Below are 18,304 nucleotides of genomic sequence, written 5' to 3'. Positions count from 1 at the left end.
CTGGGTGCCTTTTTTGGGGCTGCAGAGGAAAAAATCCCATTTAGGTGACGTTAAAATCCCATTTAGGGGATGTTAAACACAGTTTTACGCAGGACTGGAACCTCTGGGTTTAGAACTGGAACCTCTGGGTGCCTTTTTTGGGGTTGCAGAGGAAAAAAAATCCCATTTAGGGGATGTTAAAATCCCATTTAAGGGATGTTAAACAGAATTTTATGTAGGACTGGAACCTCTGGGTGCGTTTTTCGGGGCTGCAGAGCCCTGACCCACATCCAGGTGTGCAGGTGTGCAGGTGTGCAGGTGAGCAGGTGAGCAGGTAAACATCCCCGAGCTCCGTGGGAGGAGAACAGGACAGACCGGGAGGAATCCTGTCCTGTCCTGGGAGGGATCCTGGCCCGGGACTGAGCCTGGCCCGGGACTGAGTTGCTCTTCCTCCTCCTCCTCCTCCTCCTCCTCCTCCTCCTGCTCCCCTCCCGGAGCTGCTCCTCCACTCCCGCCCTCACCTGCCGCAGGTGAGGCTCCAGCGCTGCTTTGGGGCTTTGGGATCGGTTCTGTGCTCTGTTTAGGACTGGTTTTAGCCAGGTTTAGGACTGGTTTTAGCCAGCTCAGGTCAGGATGTACAGGGGGGTTCATTCACCCCACAAACCCTGAGGGGATTCGGGGTTTGGATCACATTTAATTTGTGTGGGAAAGTGGCAAAAGGAAGGAAAAGGGAAAGGGAAATTCCTTTTTACCTGGGGGAAACAAAACCGGCAAGGCTGAGGGGATTTTGGGTTATTGGGGTTATGGGAATGGGATTTTTGGGGTTATTGGGGTTATGGGAAGGGGATTTTGGGGTTATGGAAAGGGGATTTTTGGGATTATTGAAAGGAGATTTTTTGGGTTGTGGGAACGGGATTTTTGGGGTTATTGGGGTTATTGGAAGGCGATTTTTGGGGTTATTGAAGGGGATTTTCCCCACTCCTCTCAGGAGATTTTTGGGGTTATTGGAAGGAGATTTTTGGGATTATTGGCAGGAGGTTTTTGGGGTTATTGAAAGAGATTTTTGGGATTGTTGGAAGGGGATTTTAGGGGTTATTGGAAGGGGATTTTTGGGGTTATTGGACGGGGATGTTTCAGAATACTGGATGGGGATTTTTGGGGTTATTGAAAAGGATTTTTGGGGTTATTGGAAAGGAATTTTTGGGATTATTGAAAGGAGATTTTTTTGGGTTATTGGAGGAGATTTTCCCCGCTCCCCTCAGGTCCTGCCCTCTCCAGCCCGCAGCCATGTCCAGGCTCATCAAAGCCATCTCGGAGCTGATGCAGAGCCCCCAGGGCAGCCCCAAGAGGGGCAGGAACCCCGAGCCCTTCAGCAGGAGCGAGTTCAAGAAGCTGATCCAGCAGGAATTCGCTCCTGCCAAGGTAACACCGGGGCTGGAGGGGGGAAAGGAGGCTGGGAAAGGTTCTGGGGGGTCGGGAACAGCCACCCCACGGCCTGGGGATTGTCCTGCCTGTGGCTGTGGGGTTTTTGGGGTTGTTGGAAAGGGATTTTGGGATTATTGGAAGAGAAGTCAGGAAAATCTCCTTTCAATAATCCCAAAAATTCCCTTCCAATAACCCCCAAATCCCTTTCCAATAACCCCAAATTCCCTTCCAATAATCCCCAAACCCCACAGCCACAGCCAGGACAATCCTCAGGGCTCTGGGGTCTCCCCACCCTCCCATTTTTGTTCCCCAAACCTCCCGCTGCTGCTGCCCCCCCTTTCCTGCAGGGAATCCCTTTGGGGATCTGGAATCCCCTTTGGGATCTGGAATCCCATTTGGGATCTCCCAAATAATCTCTTTTGGGGTCTGGAATTCCATTTGGGATCTGGAATCCCCATTGGGATCTGGAATTCCATTTTGGGATCTCCCCAGGAATCCATGTTAGGATCTGGAATCCCCTTTGGGATCTGGAATCCATTTTGGGATCCAGAATCTCCATTGGGATCTCCCTAGGAATCCATTTTGGGATCTCCCAAAGAATCTTTTTTTTGACCTGGATTCTCTTTTAGGGATCTGGAAATTATTTGGGATCTGGAATTCATTTTGGGATCTGGAATCCCCTGTGGGATTTGGAATTCCCTTTGGGATCTCGCTGTTAATCCCTTTTGGGATCTCCCAAAGAATTAGTTTTGGGATCTGGAACCCCCTTTGGGATCTGGAATAAATTTTGGGATCTGGAATCCCTTTGGGATCTGGAATTCCCTTTGGGCTCTCCCCAGGAATCCCTTTTGGATCTGAAATCCCCTTTTGGATCTGGAATCCCCTTTTGGATCTGGAATCCCTTTAGGGATCTGGAATTCCCTTTGGGATCTCCCCAGGAATCCCCTTTGGGATCTGGAATCCCTTTAGGGATCTGGAATTCCCTTTGGGATCTCCCCAGGAATCAATTTTGGGATCTCCCAAAGAATCAATTTTGGGATTTGGAAACCCATTTGGGATCTGGAATCTCCTTTGGGATCCCCCCAGCCCCTGCACCCTGCCATTTGGGATTAATTTGGGGGATCCCACCTTTCCCCCTTGGGGCTCTGACGGGGCCGTGTCCCCCCAGCGCCCCTCGAGCCGCCGGTACCGATCCGTCGGGACCTCAGAGCCCGACACGGAGCCCATGGGCACGGCCAGGCCCGAGGGCAGGGCCTGCGTGTACTGAGGGCACCTGGGACAGGTGAGGTGGGACAGGTGAGGTGTTTGGGGTGGTTTTCGGGGGAGTTTGGGGTGTTTTTGGGGTAGTTTTGGGGTTTTGAGGGTGTTTTTGGGGTAGTTTTGGGGTTTTGAGGGTGGTTCTGGGGGGATTTGGGCTTTTGAGGGTGGTTTTGGGGTAGTTTTGGGGGTTTTGGAGTGGTTTTGGGGTGGTTTTGGGTGGTTTTGGGGTGGTTTTGGGTTTTGGGGTGGTTTTGGGTGGTTTTGGGGTGGTTTTGGGTTTTGGGGTGGTTTTGGGGAGATTTGGGGTGGTTTTGGGTGGTTTTGGGCTGGTTTTGGGGTAGTTTTGGGGTTTTGAGGGTGCTTTTGGGGTTTTGAGGGTGGTTTTGGGGTGGATTTGGGAGGGTTTTGGGGTGATTTTGGGTGGTTTTGGGGTGGTTTTAGGGTGATTTGGGGGCATTTTTGGGTTTTGGGGTAGTTTTGGGGTGGATTTGGGTGTTCTGAGGTGATTTTGGGGAGTTTTTGAGTTAATTTTGGGATTTTGGGGTGATTTTGGGTGGTTTGGTGTCGTTTTGGGTTTTGAGGTGGTTTTGGGGTTTTGGGGATCCTCTCACCCCAAACCCCAGGTGATTTCCATCTGGAATTTTCACTGGGATCTCCTTCCAGGCTCCCCCTGCTCCTGGCACATCCTGGGAGAAGCTCAGACCCCACCCAGCTCCAGCGATTTTACCTCCATGAGGCAAAAACATCCCAAAAATTCGGTCCCGATGCTCCTTGGGGTGCTTTAAAAACGCGGCTTTGAAGGCTTGGGGGGGAGGGGTTGGGGGCAGATTTTAAATTTTTTTTTCCTCATAAAAAACATAAGTCTCGTAAAAACCCAATAAAAACTTTCCAACTCCGGATTTTGGGGATTTTGGGGGCTCAGAGGGGTCGGGAGAGACTTGGGGGTCTGGGGCTGTGGGGTCCAGGAGAATGGGAGAGGATTTTGGGGTTTCTCCAGTACTGGGATCCCACAGGGATGATCCCACAGGGAATGATGCCACAGGGAATGATCCCACAAGGATGATCCCACAGAAATGATCCCACAGGATTGATCCCCCAGGAACCCCCTTTGGAATCTCTCCAGGAATCCATTTTTGGGATCTCCCCAGGAATCTCTTTGGGATCTGGAATCCCCTTTGGGATCTGGAATCCCCTTTGGGATCTAGAATTCATTTTTGGATCTCCCCATGAATTAGTTTTGTGATCTCCCCAGGAATCCCCTTTGGGATCTGGAATCCCCTTTGGGATCTCTGCAGGAATCCCCTTTTGGATCTCCCCAGGAATCCCTTTGGATCCACCCAGGAATCAATTTTGGGATCTGGAATCCCCTTTGGGAATCTGGAATAAATTTTTTGATCTCCCCAAGGAATCAGTTTTGGGATCTCCCCAGGAATCCCTTTGGGATCTCCCCAGGAATATATTTGGGATCTGGAAACCCCTTTGGGATCTGGAAACCCCTTTGGGATCTAGAATAAATTTTTTGATCTCCCCAGGAATCAGTTTTGGGATCTCCCCAGGAATCTCTTTGGGATCTGGAATCCCCTTTGGGATCTGGAATATCTTTTGGTATCTGGAATAAATTTTGAGATCTCCCCAGGAATCCATTTTGGGATCACCCCAGGAATCCATTTTGGGATCTCCCCAGGAATCCATTTTGGGATCACCCCAGGAATCCATTTGGGATCTCCCCAGGAATCCCTTCCCTCCCCACCCACCCCATGGGTGCAGCCCAGGACCGGGGTGGATTTTGGGTCCCATCCACAGGGATTTTTTGGTGTCACCTCCGCTGTCACCTGTCCCAAACCCGCTCCTGTTTGTCCCTCTCGGGTCAGCTCCGCCCCGGCGAGGAGCTCAAACCCCGTCAGAGGGGAAGGGAAGGAGCCCCGAACCTTCCCTTTTGGGATCGCAGGGAACAGAAACAACTCGGAACAGGCAGAGGGCTGGGGGGGAAAGGGGAGGACCCTCAGAATTCCAGAGGAGATGGAATTGGGAATTCCAGATTGGGATGGGCACGGCTGTGCCAGCCAGGAGCCCTCACTGAACCTCTGAGGGAGGCAGGAAAACCCCCAGCCCTGAAACCCCTCCTGAGCTGTTTCCTTGGTTCTGAATCACATCAAATCCCAAAAATCCCTTCTCGAGCCACTTTCCTGGTTGTGAAAAACTCCCCAGCCCTAAAACCCTTCTCGAGCTGCTTCCTTGGTTCTGAAACACATCAAATCCCAAAAATCCCTTCTCGAGCTGCTTCCCCAGCCCCGAAAAACCCACCAACCCTGAAACCCTTCCCGGGTGTTTCCCTGATTCCAAAACACATCCCATCCCAAAAATCTCTTCTCGAGATGCTTCCCTGGTTGTGAAAAACCCCCCAACCGTAAAAAACCTTCCCGGGGGTTTCCCCTGGCTCTGGAGAATATCCCATCCCAAAAATCCCTTCTCGAGCAGCTTCCCTGGTTCTGAATCACATCAAATTCCAAAAATTCCTTCTCGATCAGCTTCCCCAGCCCCGAAAAACCCCCCAGCCCTAAAACCCTTCCCGGGGGTTTCCCTGGTTCTGAAACACATCAAATCATAAAAATCCCTTCTCAAGCCGCTTCCCTGGTTCTGAAAAACCCCCCAGCCTAAAGCCCCCTCGAGATGCTTCCCTGGTTCTGGAAAACCTCCCAGCCCTAAAAAACCTTCCCGGGGGTTTCCCCTGGCTCTGGAGAACATCCCATCCCAAAAATCCCTCCCCGAGCTGCTTCCCCAGCCCTGGAAAACCTCCCATCCCAAAAATCCCTCCCTGAGCAGCTTCCCTGTTTCTGAAACACATCCCATCCCAAAAATCCCTTTAGGGGCTGCTTCCCTGGTTCTGAATCACATCCCATCCCAAAAATCCCATCCGGGGCTGCATCCTCGACTCTGGAAAACGAGGATGAGGAGTTTAAGGAAACACCAAAACACGAGAATTCGGGAATGCGACTCTTTATTGTCACATTTACCGGCCAGGCACAGCCCAGGGACAAGGCGTGAGCCCCGCTGTCACTCGGGGGGCTGTCACCTCATCCTCTGCTGTCACCTCATCCTCTGCTGTCACTTCATCTTCTGCTGCGGCACCTGCGGCACCTGCGGCACCTGCGGCACCTGCTGCTGCTGCTGCTGCTGCTGCTGCGGCTTCCCGTGGCAGCCGGAGCCACCGGAGCTGTGACAGCCGCCACCTCCCGAGCTGTGACAGCCCCCGGAGCCCCCCGAGCTGTGACAGCCGCCACCTCCCGAGCTGTGGCAGCCCCCGGAGCTGCGCCCGGAGCTGTGGCAGCCCCCGGAGCCCCCCGAGCTGTGGCAGCCGCCGCCCCCCGAGCTGTGACAGCCCCCGGAGCTGCTCTGGCGCTGCTGCCGGTGGCACTGGTCCTTGTCCTGGCGGGAGCACATGGCGCTGGGCTGGCTCACCTGTGGGCACACAGGAGTTGGCAGCGCCTTTTCCTTCCTTCTCCCCTCTTCCCAAGCACGGAGAGTGCGGGTGTTCCTTTCCCGGATCCCGCATTTCCCTTCCAAGCTTTCCTGGATGTTTTTCCCCGCTGGGATTGTCCCACCCGGAGGTGTTGGGGACATCAAGACCATGCCAGGATTTCCAAAGCCAACTCCCCAGAGCCTACCTCATCTCCTGGGCTCCCTCCTCACCCACTCCCAGAACAAATCCCAAATCCCAGCCCAGTTCCAGGCGTGAGGATCCAAACTCCGAGGGTTTTGGAGCCCCCCCAGCTCTTACCTGAGCTGCTTGTGCAGGGAAGAGACGAGCAAAGGGATCAGAGGGAATGAGGCTTTGGGGGACAGCAGCACTTTTATACCCTCCCTGCACACCCCACATGCAGGAACAGCCCCTCCCTGTGCCACAACTCTGCCCGTTCATTTAATTAGCCCATGGATTTTTTTATTTTTTATTTTTTTATTTTTTTTCGCCTCCCCGTTCCTCGGGCTCCTGGGGTGACTCACCCCATCCACGCTGGGATTGCCTCTCCCTATAGGTCGCCTTTCCTGTCCACAGAAGTTTAATTGCCGGCTCTGCAGGGCCGGGGGAGTCGTGTGGGCGGCCCCGGTTTCCCCAGGTCAGGTTTGGTGTTGATCACACCCAGGAGTGCTTTGGGTTCAGTGGGGGAAATGATGTCTCACCCCTAAATCCCAACATCCCTCCAGCGTGTCCTGAGGTTCTCCAGACCTACAAACCCCTCTGGAAACTGAGATGGGCCGGGAAGTGCCAAAAAAGTTTTGGGGAAGGAGGAAACTCTTGTCCAACAGGGATTCCCTCCGTGCCAGGGCTGTGTCCAAGAGGGGCTGGAGTGGCTCCAGAGGAGGGAACGGAGCTGGGAAGGGGCTGGAGAGTCCTGAGGGGGCTGGGAAGGGGCTCAGGGGAGGAAAGGAGGCTCAGGGGGGGATTTCTGGCTCTGCACAACTCCCTGACAGCAGGGGCAGGTTGGAATCAGGAGGAATTTTTTTCCTGGGGTTACCCAGGGAATTTTGGAGTGGCCACCCTTGGAGGTGTCCAAGGAATTCCAGACCCTCTGGGCTGGGGACGAGGTGGGGATTGGGCACAACTTGGACTCCATGACCTGCAGGGCTTTTCCAACCTCAGGGATTTTGGGATTTTGCCTGGAATTGCCACCAAAACACAACGGGGCCGCGAGGAAATTCCAAACTTTCCACAGGCAGCAGGAATTCTTATTTTGGGAAGGAATAAGCCCTGCCCTGGGCTGATCCAGGATTAGCAAGGTGCTTAATTATGTGGTTGAGTCTCAGCCAGGGAACAATTCTGGAGCCGTGGTTTTATTCCTGTGATGGAGGAGGAAGAGGAGGAACAGGAGGAAGAATCCCATGGGAGCCCTCGGTGGTGAGGAGCCTGCAGACCCCCGGGACTTTCTCCAGAGCTGCAGGAACACCCTTTTTGTGTCCAAAATAATTTTCCCTGATCCCCAATTAGCTCCTAATTGGCCAGCAAATCCCGGTGCTATTCAGCCCCACACGGAGATAATTTGGGATACTCCCTGTACCTTTCTGCTGCGTGGGCTGGGAATTCTTCAGGACCACAGGGCTTGCTTGACCCTTTTCTGCCGCTGCTTGTGGAAGGCACTGAAACCATAAACAGGCAGCAAATAAAAGCTAAAACCCGGATTTTCCTGTGGATTTGTCGGTGTGAAAAGGAAACACGGAGTGGGAAATATTTCCCTTCCTCCCGAGCTCTCCTGCCTTTGATTTGTCTTTGGTCGAGGTTCTGTGGTGACCACGGGGCCATCCGGGAGCCACCAACATTGGTTGGTACCCAAACACTTGTTGGATTTGGGATTTTGGGATTTTAGATTTTGGGATTTGGTATTTTGGATTTTGGATTTTGAGATTTGGGATTTTGGATTTTGATATTCTGGGATTTTGGGATTCTGGGATTCTGGGAAAGGTGGGAGCACAGGGCAGGGGAAGGAGCCAGGTGAGCAATCCGAAGCTCCTTTTGTGTTGCTAAACCTCTACTATGATCTAGAACAGCATCAGGGCACGCTGTGCCTGGGCTTGGGCGCCGCTCACTAATTGGGTTTTGTTCTGGCCTCGGCAGAAATGTGGTCAATGACCTCTGGGGGAAAAAAGACTCGAAGGAATTTTTGGCTCCTGGCATCTCCCTGTGCTCATTTCCTCGTGTTTTAATTGCTCTGAGTTCGTTAACGACGGGCACCTCTGCATTTTGTGGTTGACCACCTTAATGTGCCTTGAAAATGGGATTTGGAGCGGTGGGCTCAAGGCAAATCCCAGATTTGGCCAAGGATCCTTCCCTGCTCCCAAAACAGGGAGGGAGTGCAGCCTGCACCCTTTTCAGCAATGCCAGAAATTTCTGATCCTCCTGACGCACTCGAGAGCGATCTTATCACGGCAACATCCACTTTGTGAATGGCAATACCGGAGCAATAAATTACCCAATTCCTTTTAATTACAAGCTGAGCAGAAATCCAGCAGCTCGTTGTGTAAGGATCGAGCAACGCCCCTGGCACGACCCAGAGCTCGGGCAGGGCTGGGCACGGCGTTTCTCGAAAGGCTGGTTGTGGGTTTGTCACCATTTTGGGGCTAAATAACAAAAAAAAAGTTTGTTTTTTTATCTATAGGATTCTTTGACTCAAAACCTCTCCCAAATTAGGGGTTGTGGGGGCTCAGATGTAGTCACAGACTGATCCAAACACACCTGTGCCAGCATGAACAGCGTTTATTTCAGAGAAGCTCAGGACACGTTACAGGGCAGGGCAGGGCAGGGGAAGGAAAAAATTCCTTGGGAATTGCTGGGGGCATGCAAAGCCTTCAGGACACGGCACAGGAGCCGGGAAAGCCTTGTGGATCACATGTGGGATCCTGTGGATCACACGTGGGATCATGTGGATCACACACAGGATCCCGTGGATCACATGTGGGATCCTGTGGATCACCCACAGCTGACGGGGCGCTCACTTCATCTTTGAGGACACTTGGTAGATTTGCTGCTGGCACTGCTGAGGATTTCCTTGGCAGGAGCCCCCGCTGCTCCCGTGGCAACCGGATCCGCTGCTCCCACGGCAACCAGATCCGCTGCTTCCATGGCAACCAGATCCGCTGCTTCCATGGCAACCGGATCCGCTGCTTCCATGGCAACCAGATCCACCACTGCTTCCATGGCAACCAGACCCGCTGCTCCTGTGGCAACCGGATCCGCCACCACTTCCATGGCAACCAGATCCGCTGGTTCCACGGCAACCGGATCCGCCACCGCTCCCGTGGCAGCCAGACCCGCTGCTGTGGCACGAGGCCCGCTCCTGCTGGTGGCACTGGTCCTTGTCCTGGCGGGAGCACATGGCTGGAGACCTGCTGGGAAAACTCTCCCGTGAGAGAAGGTAACGGGAACACTGGGAATGTCCGAGGCGGCGCTGGAGCACCCTGGGATGGTTTTGGGGGGAGTCCCAAAAATCAATGAGCTTCCAACCCAACCCTTCCCACAATTCCACAACTCCACAATTCCACAATTCCGCGATCCCAAGCCGAGTTATCAATCAGCGGAAGAGTTGCCACCCCGCGCCTGCCGTGGTGGCCTCTGGGCGAGTCTTTCACATCAGAGAGAAGCAAAAAGAGAAGAGCGAGACACGCAGAGCGCTCAACCACCCAGCCAGGAATTTTTACATTTTCCAACTCGGCAGAAGGAGACAGGACGCAGAGGAGAAGCGCCCAAGAGCTCAGGAGAGCGGGGAGAAGCCGCAGAGCGTTAAAGGTGCGAAAATCAGACGGGTCTGGACTCACCTGGATCAGGAGGAGCTCGGCGGGATGCGCTGAGGACCGGAGAGGATGAGGAGGAGCAGGGAGCGAGCGCTTTTATGGCCTGGCCTCCGGAAACTCGATGGGGCCCCACGGATTGCTCAGCACCCCGAGCTCTTGGCTAATTGGGAGTTTTTGCGCTGCCGCCTTGACTCACGGAGCAGATCAATATCCCGACCTTCGCCTTGTTACTCCAGAAAAATGATAATTCCCCACCACGCCTGACCCGCTCGTGCCGCGGGACTGGGATGGTTTTTGTCACTTTTTGGTGATTGTTGTCACCTTTTGATGATTTTTGTCACCTTTTGATGATTTTTTTGTCACCTTTTGGTGATTTTTTTGTCGCCTTTTGGCTGTTGTTCGCCTGTTCCTTGTGCCCAAAGCCCGAACTGAATAGGGACGGAATGTGGGATTGTGGGGTTCTAAAGGAAACCCAGAAATTCAAGGGAAAGGGAACAAAAAAAAAAAGCCCCACGGTGGTGGGTAGTAAAAATAAACATATTTGGACATGGTGTAGCATCAAACAAACACAAAAAATTCTGGATAAAGCCAGCAAAGAAGCACTAAAATGAAAGTTGGGATTTCTCAAGTTGGTGCTTTCTTTACTCAAAGGCTTTCAAGGCAACAGAAGGAGTTTAAAGCCCCATGGGATGTGGGAAACATCGCGCTAGGATCGGGAGGACTTCGGGATCTGCGTCTTTAATGCTTTTCTTTGGGGACAAAAGTGACTTTGTGGAGTGCTCCTGATCTCCCACAGGACTCTAGAGGCCACTGTGATATTAAAAATAACCTGAACGGAATGAAAATAAAATCAAGCCCAGAGTCCAGGAGACTCCTTGGTGCCCAGAGGAGCTGAATCACCGGAATTGATGGATGAAGAAATCCGAGCACGACTCGGGACATTTCACAAACATCGGGAGAATGAAAATCCTTGTGAAACTCATTATTCACGATTAATTACAGCCCTGATTGCCTGCGTGGGGATAAACCTGTTCCATCGCTGGGAACTCCATGGAGATGGAGGCAAACAGCTGAGCAGGAGCTGGGGGCCCCGTGTGGGACAGGACCCTACAGCGGGTTCTGATCCCCCACAAAGTTCCTGCCCTTTGAAGAGGCATCCCTGGATCCACTCTGAGAGGGAAATCGCTTTTTTGGGAAAATTTGTTGGTTTGATGAAGGAATTGTCTTTGCAGAGGTTGGCAAGGGAGGCTTGGGCAGTGTCAGCAGCCCCAAAATCCTCGCAGGGGATTCTTCTCCCAACCCTGCCAGACCCCAGCAGGAATTTGGGGCCTTTCACCCTGTTGGGGCCATTCCCAAATCCTCTTCCTGCCTTTTTTCTGCTGGGATTTTTGGAGGTTTGTGGAGCAAACCCAGCTATACCCGTTGCCCCACGGTCCCAAACATCCCCTCTGCTTTTTCCCTCTCTGATGAAACGCGGATTTTCCTCGCACAGCTTTATTAATATTTGATCACAGAAGCACTCAGTGATGAGAACTGTTACTCACAGGCCAGGAAATTGCCTGGAGTGGGGATGAGGAGCCACCAGGTGGAACCAACCCCGAACCTCCTTGTGAGGCCGCTGCAAACCCAGCTTTGGCCACCAGAAGGACCAGAAGCCACCGAGAGGGACAGAGAGGAAAAAAAAAAAAAACAAACCACAAATGTCACGGGGATTTGAGCCAGCATTTTTTTTATTGCCTCCACATCTGCTGTGGAATGAGGTGAGGAGAATTTTAAATTCCACAGTGCCAGTGGGTCACAGCTTTAGGGTGAGTTACAGAGTTGGGTGACAGCGCGGGGCAGGGACACGGCGACAGAGAGGGACAAATTCCTTTTGTTCCCCCTCGCTCCTCGCGGCTTTTACTTGATCTTCTGGGCTGGAACTTTGCAGATCTGCCTCTTCTGCTGGCGGGGGATGCCCTTGGCCACGGGCACACAGCTCTGCTGGACCGGAGGGGGACAGGGACAGGGACAGATCTGCACTGGTGGGGGACAGCTCTGAACTGGAGCAGGACACTGAACTGGGATGCTCTGCACTGGAGCAGGACAGGGACAGCTCTGAACTGGTTGGGGACAGCTCTGAACTGGGATGCTCTGCACTGGAGCAGGACAGGGACAGCTCTGCACTGGTTGGGGACAGCTCTGAACTGGGATGCTCTGCACTGGAGCAGGACAGGGACAGCTCTGCACTGGTTGGGGACAGCTCTGAACTGGGATGCTCTGCACTGGTTTCCCACAGCAAGGTTTCCCACCCTGGACCACCGAACCATGGCACCTCTCGGAGCACACAGACCTCCCATAACCCTGGCACCCCCCTGAACCCCCTTGGTAGACCGTGGGCCTCCTGACACAGCCAGACCCCCCTCCCTGGCACCCCCCGGAGGAACCCTGGCACCTCTCAGCGCACACGGACCTCCCGTAGCCCCCTGAACCCCCTTGGCAGCCCGTAGGCCTCCTGACGCAGCCATGGCACGCGCCCGCTGAGCCCGAGTAGCCGTGGCAGCGCTCGGCGCAGCGCGGCTGGCGGTAGCCGTAGTGCCGGTAGTCGTGGCCGCACATGCCCTGCACGCCCTCGTTGGAGCAGCCCGAGGAGCAGCAGCCCGAGTAGCCGTAGCGGAAGGGCGTGCGCCGCGTGTCCAGCCATGAACCCGCCGGGTCGTACCACGTGGAGTTGAGGTTGAAGAAGGATTCTCGGCCCGAGGAGTAAATCATGGTGGGGCTGTGGGGAAGGACCTGGAGGAGGGAATTGGTGTCAGAGTCACCTGTGGTTGCGCCTAAACCGCGGGGTTTGGCGGGGGATGAGTTGGGTTTGTGCTGGATGGAGGGGAGAGTCCGGCAGGTGCCCAACAATGGTCAAACTGGATCTAAACTGAATCTAAACTGGATCTAAACTGAATCAAACTGGGTCTAAACTGAATCTAAACTGGATCTAAACTAGATCTAAACTGAATTTAAACTGGATCTAAACTGAATCCAAACTGAATTTAAACTCTAAACGGAATCTAAGGTGGATCTAAGTTGCATTTAACTGAATCTAAACTGAATCTAAACTGAATCTAAACTGCATCTAAACTGCATCCGAAGTGCAGACTCCCAAATCCAGATCCCCAAATCCAGATCCCCAAATCCAGACCCCAAAATCCAGACTCAAATCCAGACTCCCAAATCCAGACTCCCAAATCCAAACTGCCAAATCCAAATCCCCAAATCCAGATCCCCAAATCCAGACTCCCAAATCCAGACCCCCTAATCCAAACTGCCAAATTTAAATCCCCAAATCCAGAGTCCCCAAATCAAAATCCCCAAATCCAGACTCCCAAATCCAGACCCCCTAATCCAAACTGCCAAATCCAAATCTCCAAATCCAGACTCCTTAATCCAGACCCTTAAATCCACACTCCCAAATAATCCAAACTGTCAAATCCAGACTCCCAAATCCATCCCCCAGAGTCTCACCAGCTCTCCGTGCAGGTGCTGAATGTGAACAGGATGTGTGAGGCCAGGGGGCCCTGGGGCTTTTATAGATCCTCGAGTGCTCCCCATGAACCACGCAGCAGGAATTAGGATTAAATTATTTATTGTCCAAACATCTCCTCCGTTTGGATGCTGTTCCCGGTGCGTTCTACTTGACTCACAATTTCTGATAAGCATCTTTTAATTATAACATTTTAATTACAACATAAAAGGGCCCCACTGGGGCTGTGTGAGGCGGGTAATAAAGGAATTATTCACCCAGTGCAGGGTGAGCTGTGAGTCAGGGCAGGGATGGCTCCGCTCTGCAGGAGCACGAGCAGGTGATGGGAAGAGCCAGCTCACAGTCACCAAGTGTGCCCTGACACGAGTTTTCCAGGGAATTCCTCATTCCTGGAAGTGTCCAAGGCCACGTTGGACAGGGCTGGGAGCCTGGAAGGTGTCACTGCCTGTGGGAGGTGGAGTGAGGTGATCCCAAAGGTTCCTCCCCCTCCAAACCTTTCCGTGTTCCTGTTTCCTCTCTATTTCTGAATTCCAGATGTGGAATTCCCTCACCTCTACTCCAAGATTTTTTTTGAGGTGTCTCCCACCCCAAACCATTCCGTGCTCCTGTTTCTTTATCATTTCTGATGATCCCAAAGGTTCCTCCCACTCCAAACCTTTCCGTATTCATGTTTCCTCTCCATTTCTGAATTCCAGATGTGGAATTCCCTCACCCCAACCCCCAGATGTTTTTTTGAGGTCTCTCCCACCCCAAACCATCCAATTCTCCTATTTCTCCACCGTTTCTGATGATCCCAAAGTTTCCTCCCACCCCAAACCATTCCCTGCTCCTGTTTCTCCTCCATGTTTCCATTCCAGATGTGGAATTCCCTCACCCCAACCCCAAGATGTTTTTTTGAGGTCTCTGCCAACCCAAACCATTCCGTGCTCCCGTTTCTTCTCCATTTCTGATGATCCCAAAGGTTCCTCCCACCCCAAACCATTCCATGCTCCTCTTTCCTCTCTATTTCTGAATTCCAGATGTGGAATTCCCTCACCTCATCCTCCAGATGTTTTTTTGAGGTTTCTCCCACCCAAAACCATTCCATGATCCTGTTTCTGCCCCATTTCTGAATTCCAGATGTGGAATTTCCTCACCTCAACCCCCAGATGTTTTTTTGAGGTCTCTCCCACCCCAAACCATTCCATGATCCCGTTTTTCCTCCAGTTCTGAATTCCAGTTGTGGAATTCCCTCACCTCATCACCCCCGATGTTTTTTTGAGGTCTCTCCTACTCCAAACCATTCCCTGCTCCTGTTTTTCCTCCAGTTCTGAATTACAGATGTGGAATTTCCTCACCTCAACCCCCAGATGTTTTTTTGAGGTCTCTCCCACCCCAAACCATTCCTTGTTCCTGTTTTTCCTCCATTTCTGAATTCCAGATGTGCAGTTGGGATGGGATATCTGGGATGGGATAACTGGGATGGGTAACTGGTATAACTGGGATGGGATAGCTGGGATGGGTAACTGGGATAACTGGGATGGGTAACTGGGATAACTGGGATGGGTAACTGGGATAACTGGGATGGGTAACTGGGATGCAGGGCCTGGTGGAAGCAGCCTGGAAGATGAACTGGACCAAACTGGAGCTGGAGGCGAGGGCAGAACTGGGTTTGGTCTGTGGGCTCTGAGTCCCAGCACTGGGAACTGGGAAGGGCTGGGAAGAAAATCCCAAATGAAAAACAGGCAAATCCCACAGGTGAGTGGTTTTTAGTTGGCTGGAATTAGACATGAGAGAAACAAATTGTGGTGAAGAAAATGAGGATGAATTTCCTTTTTTTTCCTTCTCAGCTCTCTGCCGTGGTCGTGTGAGGGCGACACGGAGAGAACACAAAGAAATCAAATTATTTATTTTAATTATTCAATTATTTTATTATTTTATTTTATATTATTTTATTTTGTATTATTTTATTTTAAAATTTATTTTTAATTATTTAATTTTATTTTAACTTGTGGGAGGCTTTTCTGGAGAAGGAGCAGCTCACCCGTGAGCCCCGAAAAGGCATCCCCGGCATGCACGGCCACACCTCCCGTGCTCATTAACATAATTAACATTTCAGTAATGAGGATCCTCGTGCCTGCTTCCTTCCAGGGCATGACGGAATCCAGATGTTCATTCCCGGCTTGGTTGGGATCCATGGTCGGGAGGATTTTCCACAGAGCTGAAAATCCTTCTGTGTGAACCCTGGTTCTGGTTTAAATGCACGAGTTTTCATTTAAATGTACGAGTTTTCATTTAAATCTACGAGTTTTCATTTAAATGTATGAATTTTCATTTAAATGTACAGGTTTAAATGTACGAGTTTTAATTTAAATCTACGAGTTTTAATTTAAATGTACAAGTTTACATGTACGAGTTTTCATTTAAACATACGAGTTTAATTGAAGCACACGAATTTTAATTTAAATCTACGAGTTTTAATTTAAACGCAGGAGTTTTAATTTAAATGTACGAGTTTTCATTTAAATGTACAAGTTTAATTTAAGCACAGGAGTTTTAATTTAAGTCTACAAATTTTAATTTAAATGTACGAGCTTTAATTTAAACCTACGAGTTTTAATTTCAATGTAGGAGAGAGTTTTAGCTGCTTTCAGCACCTCGTTGAGATGTCGGTGATGCTTGTGGGGGCAAGAAAGAGAGGAACCAAATTTGCTAAATAATTTTCAACTTTATTCTTGAATACACGGGGGGGAGATAAAACCGCAGCAGTCCGCGATGCTCCTCCCCACAGCGGTTCAGTTTTTCCTCCTCAAGTCCTCTCAAATACCCTCGAAACCAGAGCGCGGTGAGAAGAGAAATCCGCGGAAACCCGAGCTGCTGCCCCCCAGGGAAAACAAAAAACCCGACGGGTTCAAATTTAAAGTGTCGGTGCTGGGGCCGAGCCGGGGATGGCCCGGACCCCAAATCTGATGTGCAAAGAGCAGCGAGGAGCGGAGAGCGGGGATGGGAGCATCCTTGGGGCTGGGGGAGCATCCTTGGGGCTGGGGGAGAATCCTTGGGGCTGGGGGAGCGTCCTTGGGGCTGGGAGAGCATCCTTGGGGTCGGGGGAACATCCTTGGAGTCGGGGGAGCATCCTTGGGGCTGGGGGAGCATCTTTGGGGTCAGGGGAACATCCTTGAGGTCGGGGGAGCATCTTCGGGGTCAGGGGAGAATCCTTTGGGCTGGGGGAGCATCCTTGAGGTCGGGGGAACATTCTTTGGGTCGGTGGAGCATCCTTGGGGTCGGGGGAGAATCCTTGGGGCTGGGGGAGCATCCTTGGGATCGGGGAACATCCTTGGGGCTGGGGGAGAATCCTTGGGGTCGAGGGAACATTCTTTGGGTCGGGGGAACATCCTTGAGGTCGGGGGAACATTCTTTGGGTCGGGGGAACATTGTTTAGGTCGGGGGAGCATCCTTGGGGTCGGGGAGGGCTCGCGGGGGTTCAATTCTTCTCCCAGGGGTTCAGATCTTCTCGGAGGGGTTCAGTTCTTCACGCAGAGCGGCACCAGGGTGATTTTCTGCTGCTGCTGGTGCTGCTGCTGGTGGCAGGGGTGCGGTGGGAGGGGCACAGCGGGCGGGCAGCAGCGCGGCACGGCCCGGGGGCAGCGCGGCACGGCTCGGGGGCAGCGCTGGCTGCAGGGACAGCGATGCCGCAGCGGCTGCAGCACCACCGGGGGCTCCTCATCCTCCTCCGGGCTCTGCTCCACTCTCCGCCGGGGTTTCCCACAGCAATCGGGCTCCGGGCAGAGCGGGCCGGGCCGGTGCTGCTCCAGGGGCCGCCGGTGGATTTTGACGGGCGGGGGGCACACGGGGGGCACCGGGCTCACCTCCACCCTGCGCCGGGGTTTGCAGGAGGCGGGTTGGGGCTGGCAGGGCTGGCAGGGCTGGCAGCCCTGGGGCGGGCTCTGGCAGGAGCCCTCGAGGTCGTGGCTGCGGCTGCCGGGGTGGTGGCAGTGCTCAGGGGAGCGGGGCCGTGTCCAGCCCTCGTGGCCGCAGCCCGAGGAGTGCTGGCACGGCTCGGGGTCGGTGCCGCCTTTCTGGTGGAGCATCCTGGGGCAGAGATGGCAGAACAGGGGAGTTATTGAGGGTGGGAAGGAATTCCGGGGTCACCTGTGCTGGATCAGCATTGCTCAGCCCAGAGCTCCGAGTGCCGCGGCCAGGAATTCCCTGGGCACCCCCAAACCTCCTGGGAACCCAAAAACCTCCCTGGGCTCTCCAAACCTCCCTGGACACCACCTTGGACACCCCCAAACCTCCTTGGGCTTTCCAAACCTCCCTGGGCTCTCTAAACCTCCCTGGGCAGCCTCATACCTCCCTGGGCACCCCCAAACCTCGTTGGGCACACCAAAACCTCTCTGGACTTTCCAAACCTCCCTGGGGCACCCTCAAACCTCCCTGGGCTCTCTAAACCTCCCTGAACACCCCCAAACCTCGTTGGACACCCCCAAACCTCGCTGGACATTCCCAAACCTCACTGGGCTTTCCAAACCTCGCTGGACATTCCCAAACCTCCCTGGGCTTTCCAAACCTCCCTGGACACCCCAAAACCTCGCTGGACACTCCCAAACATCACTGGGCTCTCCAAACCTCCCTGGACACCCCAAAACCTCGCTGGACACTCCCAAACCTCACTGGGCAGCCCCTGCCTATCCCTGGTCGCCCTTTCCATGGGGAAATTCCTCCCGATTCCGCCCGGACCCTGCCCTGGCACGGCTCCTCTCCTCCTGCCGCTGCCCCCTGGAGCAGATCCCGACCTTCCCCGCCTGTCCCCTCCTGCGCAGAGCCCAAAATTCCCCCTGAGCCTCCTTTTCCCCTGGCTGAGCCCCC

The 18,304-nt window shown here is 53.1% G+C and overlaps 4 protein-coding genes across 4 annotated transcripts; all 4 read right to left on the bottom strand.

Moving 5' to 3' along the window:
• Positions 1-5,769: 5,769 nt before the first annotated feature.
• Positions 5,770-6,105, bottom strand: LOC117008680 (loricrin-like). Its single transcript, XM_033082651.1, has one exon. It carries the CDS (start codon positions 6,103-6,105, stop codon positions 5,770-5,772), a length of 336 nt encoding a protein of 111 aa, XP_032938542.1.
• A 3,041-nt stretch (positions 6,106-9,146) lies between these two features.
• Positions 9,147-10,179, bottom strand: LOC117008868 (spore wall protein 1-like). Its single transcript, XM_033082968.1, has one exon. The coding sequence runs from the start codon at positions 9,528-9,530 to the stop codon at positions 9,147-9,149; it is 384 nt and encodes a 127-aa protein (XP_032938859.1). The 5' UTR covers positions 9,531-10,179.
• Positions 10,180-11,660: 1,481 nt separating this feature from the next.
• Positions 11,661-13,106, bottom strand: LOC117008666 (keratin-associated protein 5-5-like). Its single transcript, XM_033082638.1, has 2 exons — positions 12,109-13,106; positions 11,661-12,015 (listed from the first exon to the last, which is right to left on the bottom strand). Exons 1-2 carry the CDS (start codon positions 12,694-12,696, stop codon positions 11,845-11,847), a joined length of 759 nt encoding a protein of 252 aa, XP_032938529.1. The 5' UTR covers positions 12,697-13,106; the 3' UTR covers positions 11,661-11,844.
• A 3,853-nt stretch (positions 13,107-16,959) lies between these two features.
• Positions 16,960-17,545, bottom strand: LOC117008665 (small proline-rich protein 2H-like). The gene has a single exon (XM_033082637.1). The coding sequence runs from the start codon at positions 17,524-17,526 to the stop codon at positions 16,960-16,962; it is 567 nt and encodes a 188-aa protein (XP_032938528.1). The 5' UTR covers positions 17,527-17,545.
• Positions 17,546-18,304: the final 759 nt, after the last annotated feature.

The sequence above is a fragment of the Catharus ustulatus genome, chromosome 30 (genome assembly GCF_009819885.2).
Source record: "Catharus ustulatus isolate bCatUst1 chromosome 30, bCatUst1.pri.v2, whole genome shotgun sequence".
Classification (NCBI taxonomy): Eukaryota; Metazoa; Chordata; class Aves; order Passeriformes; family Turdidae; genus Catharus; species Catharus ustulatus.
The sequence above is the reverse complement of the archived record's forward strand: the minus strand, read 5'-3'. Positions and strand labels throughout refer to the sequence as shown.

Coding starts and splice junctions, on each gene's coding strand:
- LOC117008680 (XM_033082651.1), bottom strand. CDS start 6,105: ATGTGCTCCCGCCAGGACAAGGACCAGTGCCACCGGCAGCAGCGCCAG.
- LOC117008665 (XM_033082637.1), bottom strand. CDS start 17,526: ATGCTCCACCAGAAAGGCGGCACCGACCCCGAGCCGTGCCAGCACTCC.
- LOC117008868 (XM_033082968.1), bottom strand. CDS start 9,530: ATGTGCTCCCGCCAGGACAAGGACCAGTGCCACCAGCAGGAGCGGGCC.
- LOC117008666 (XM_033082638.1), bottom strand. CDS start 12,696: ATGATTTACTCCTCGGGCCGAGAATCCTTCTTCAACCTCAACTCCACG. Junction 12,016..12,108: donor AGAGCTGTCCCCAACCAGTG/CAGAGCTGTCCC, acceptor GCTCCAGTGCAG/AGCATCCCAGTTCAGTGTCC.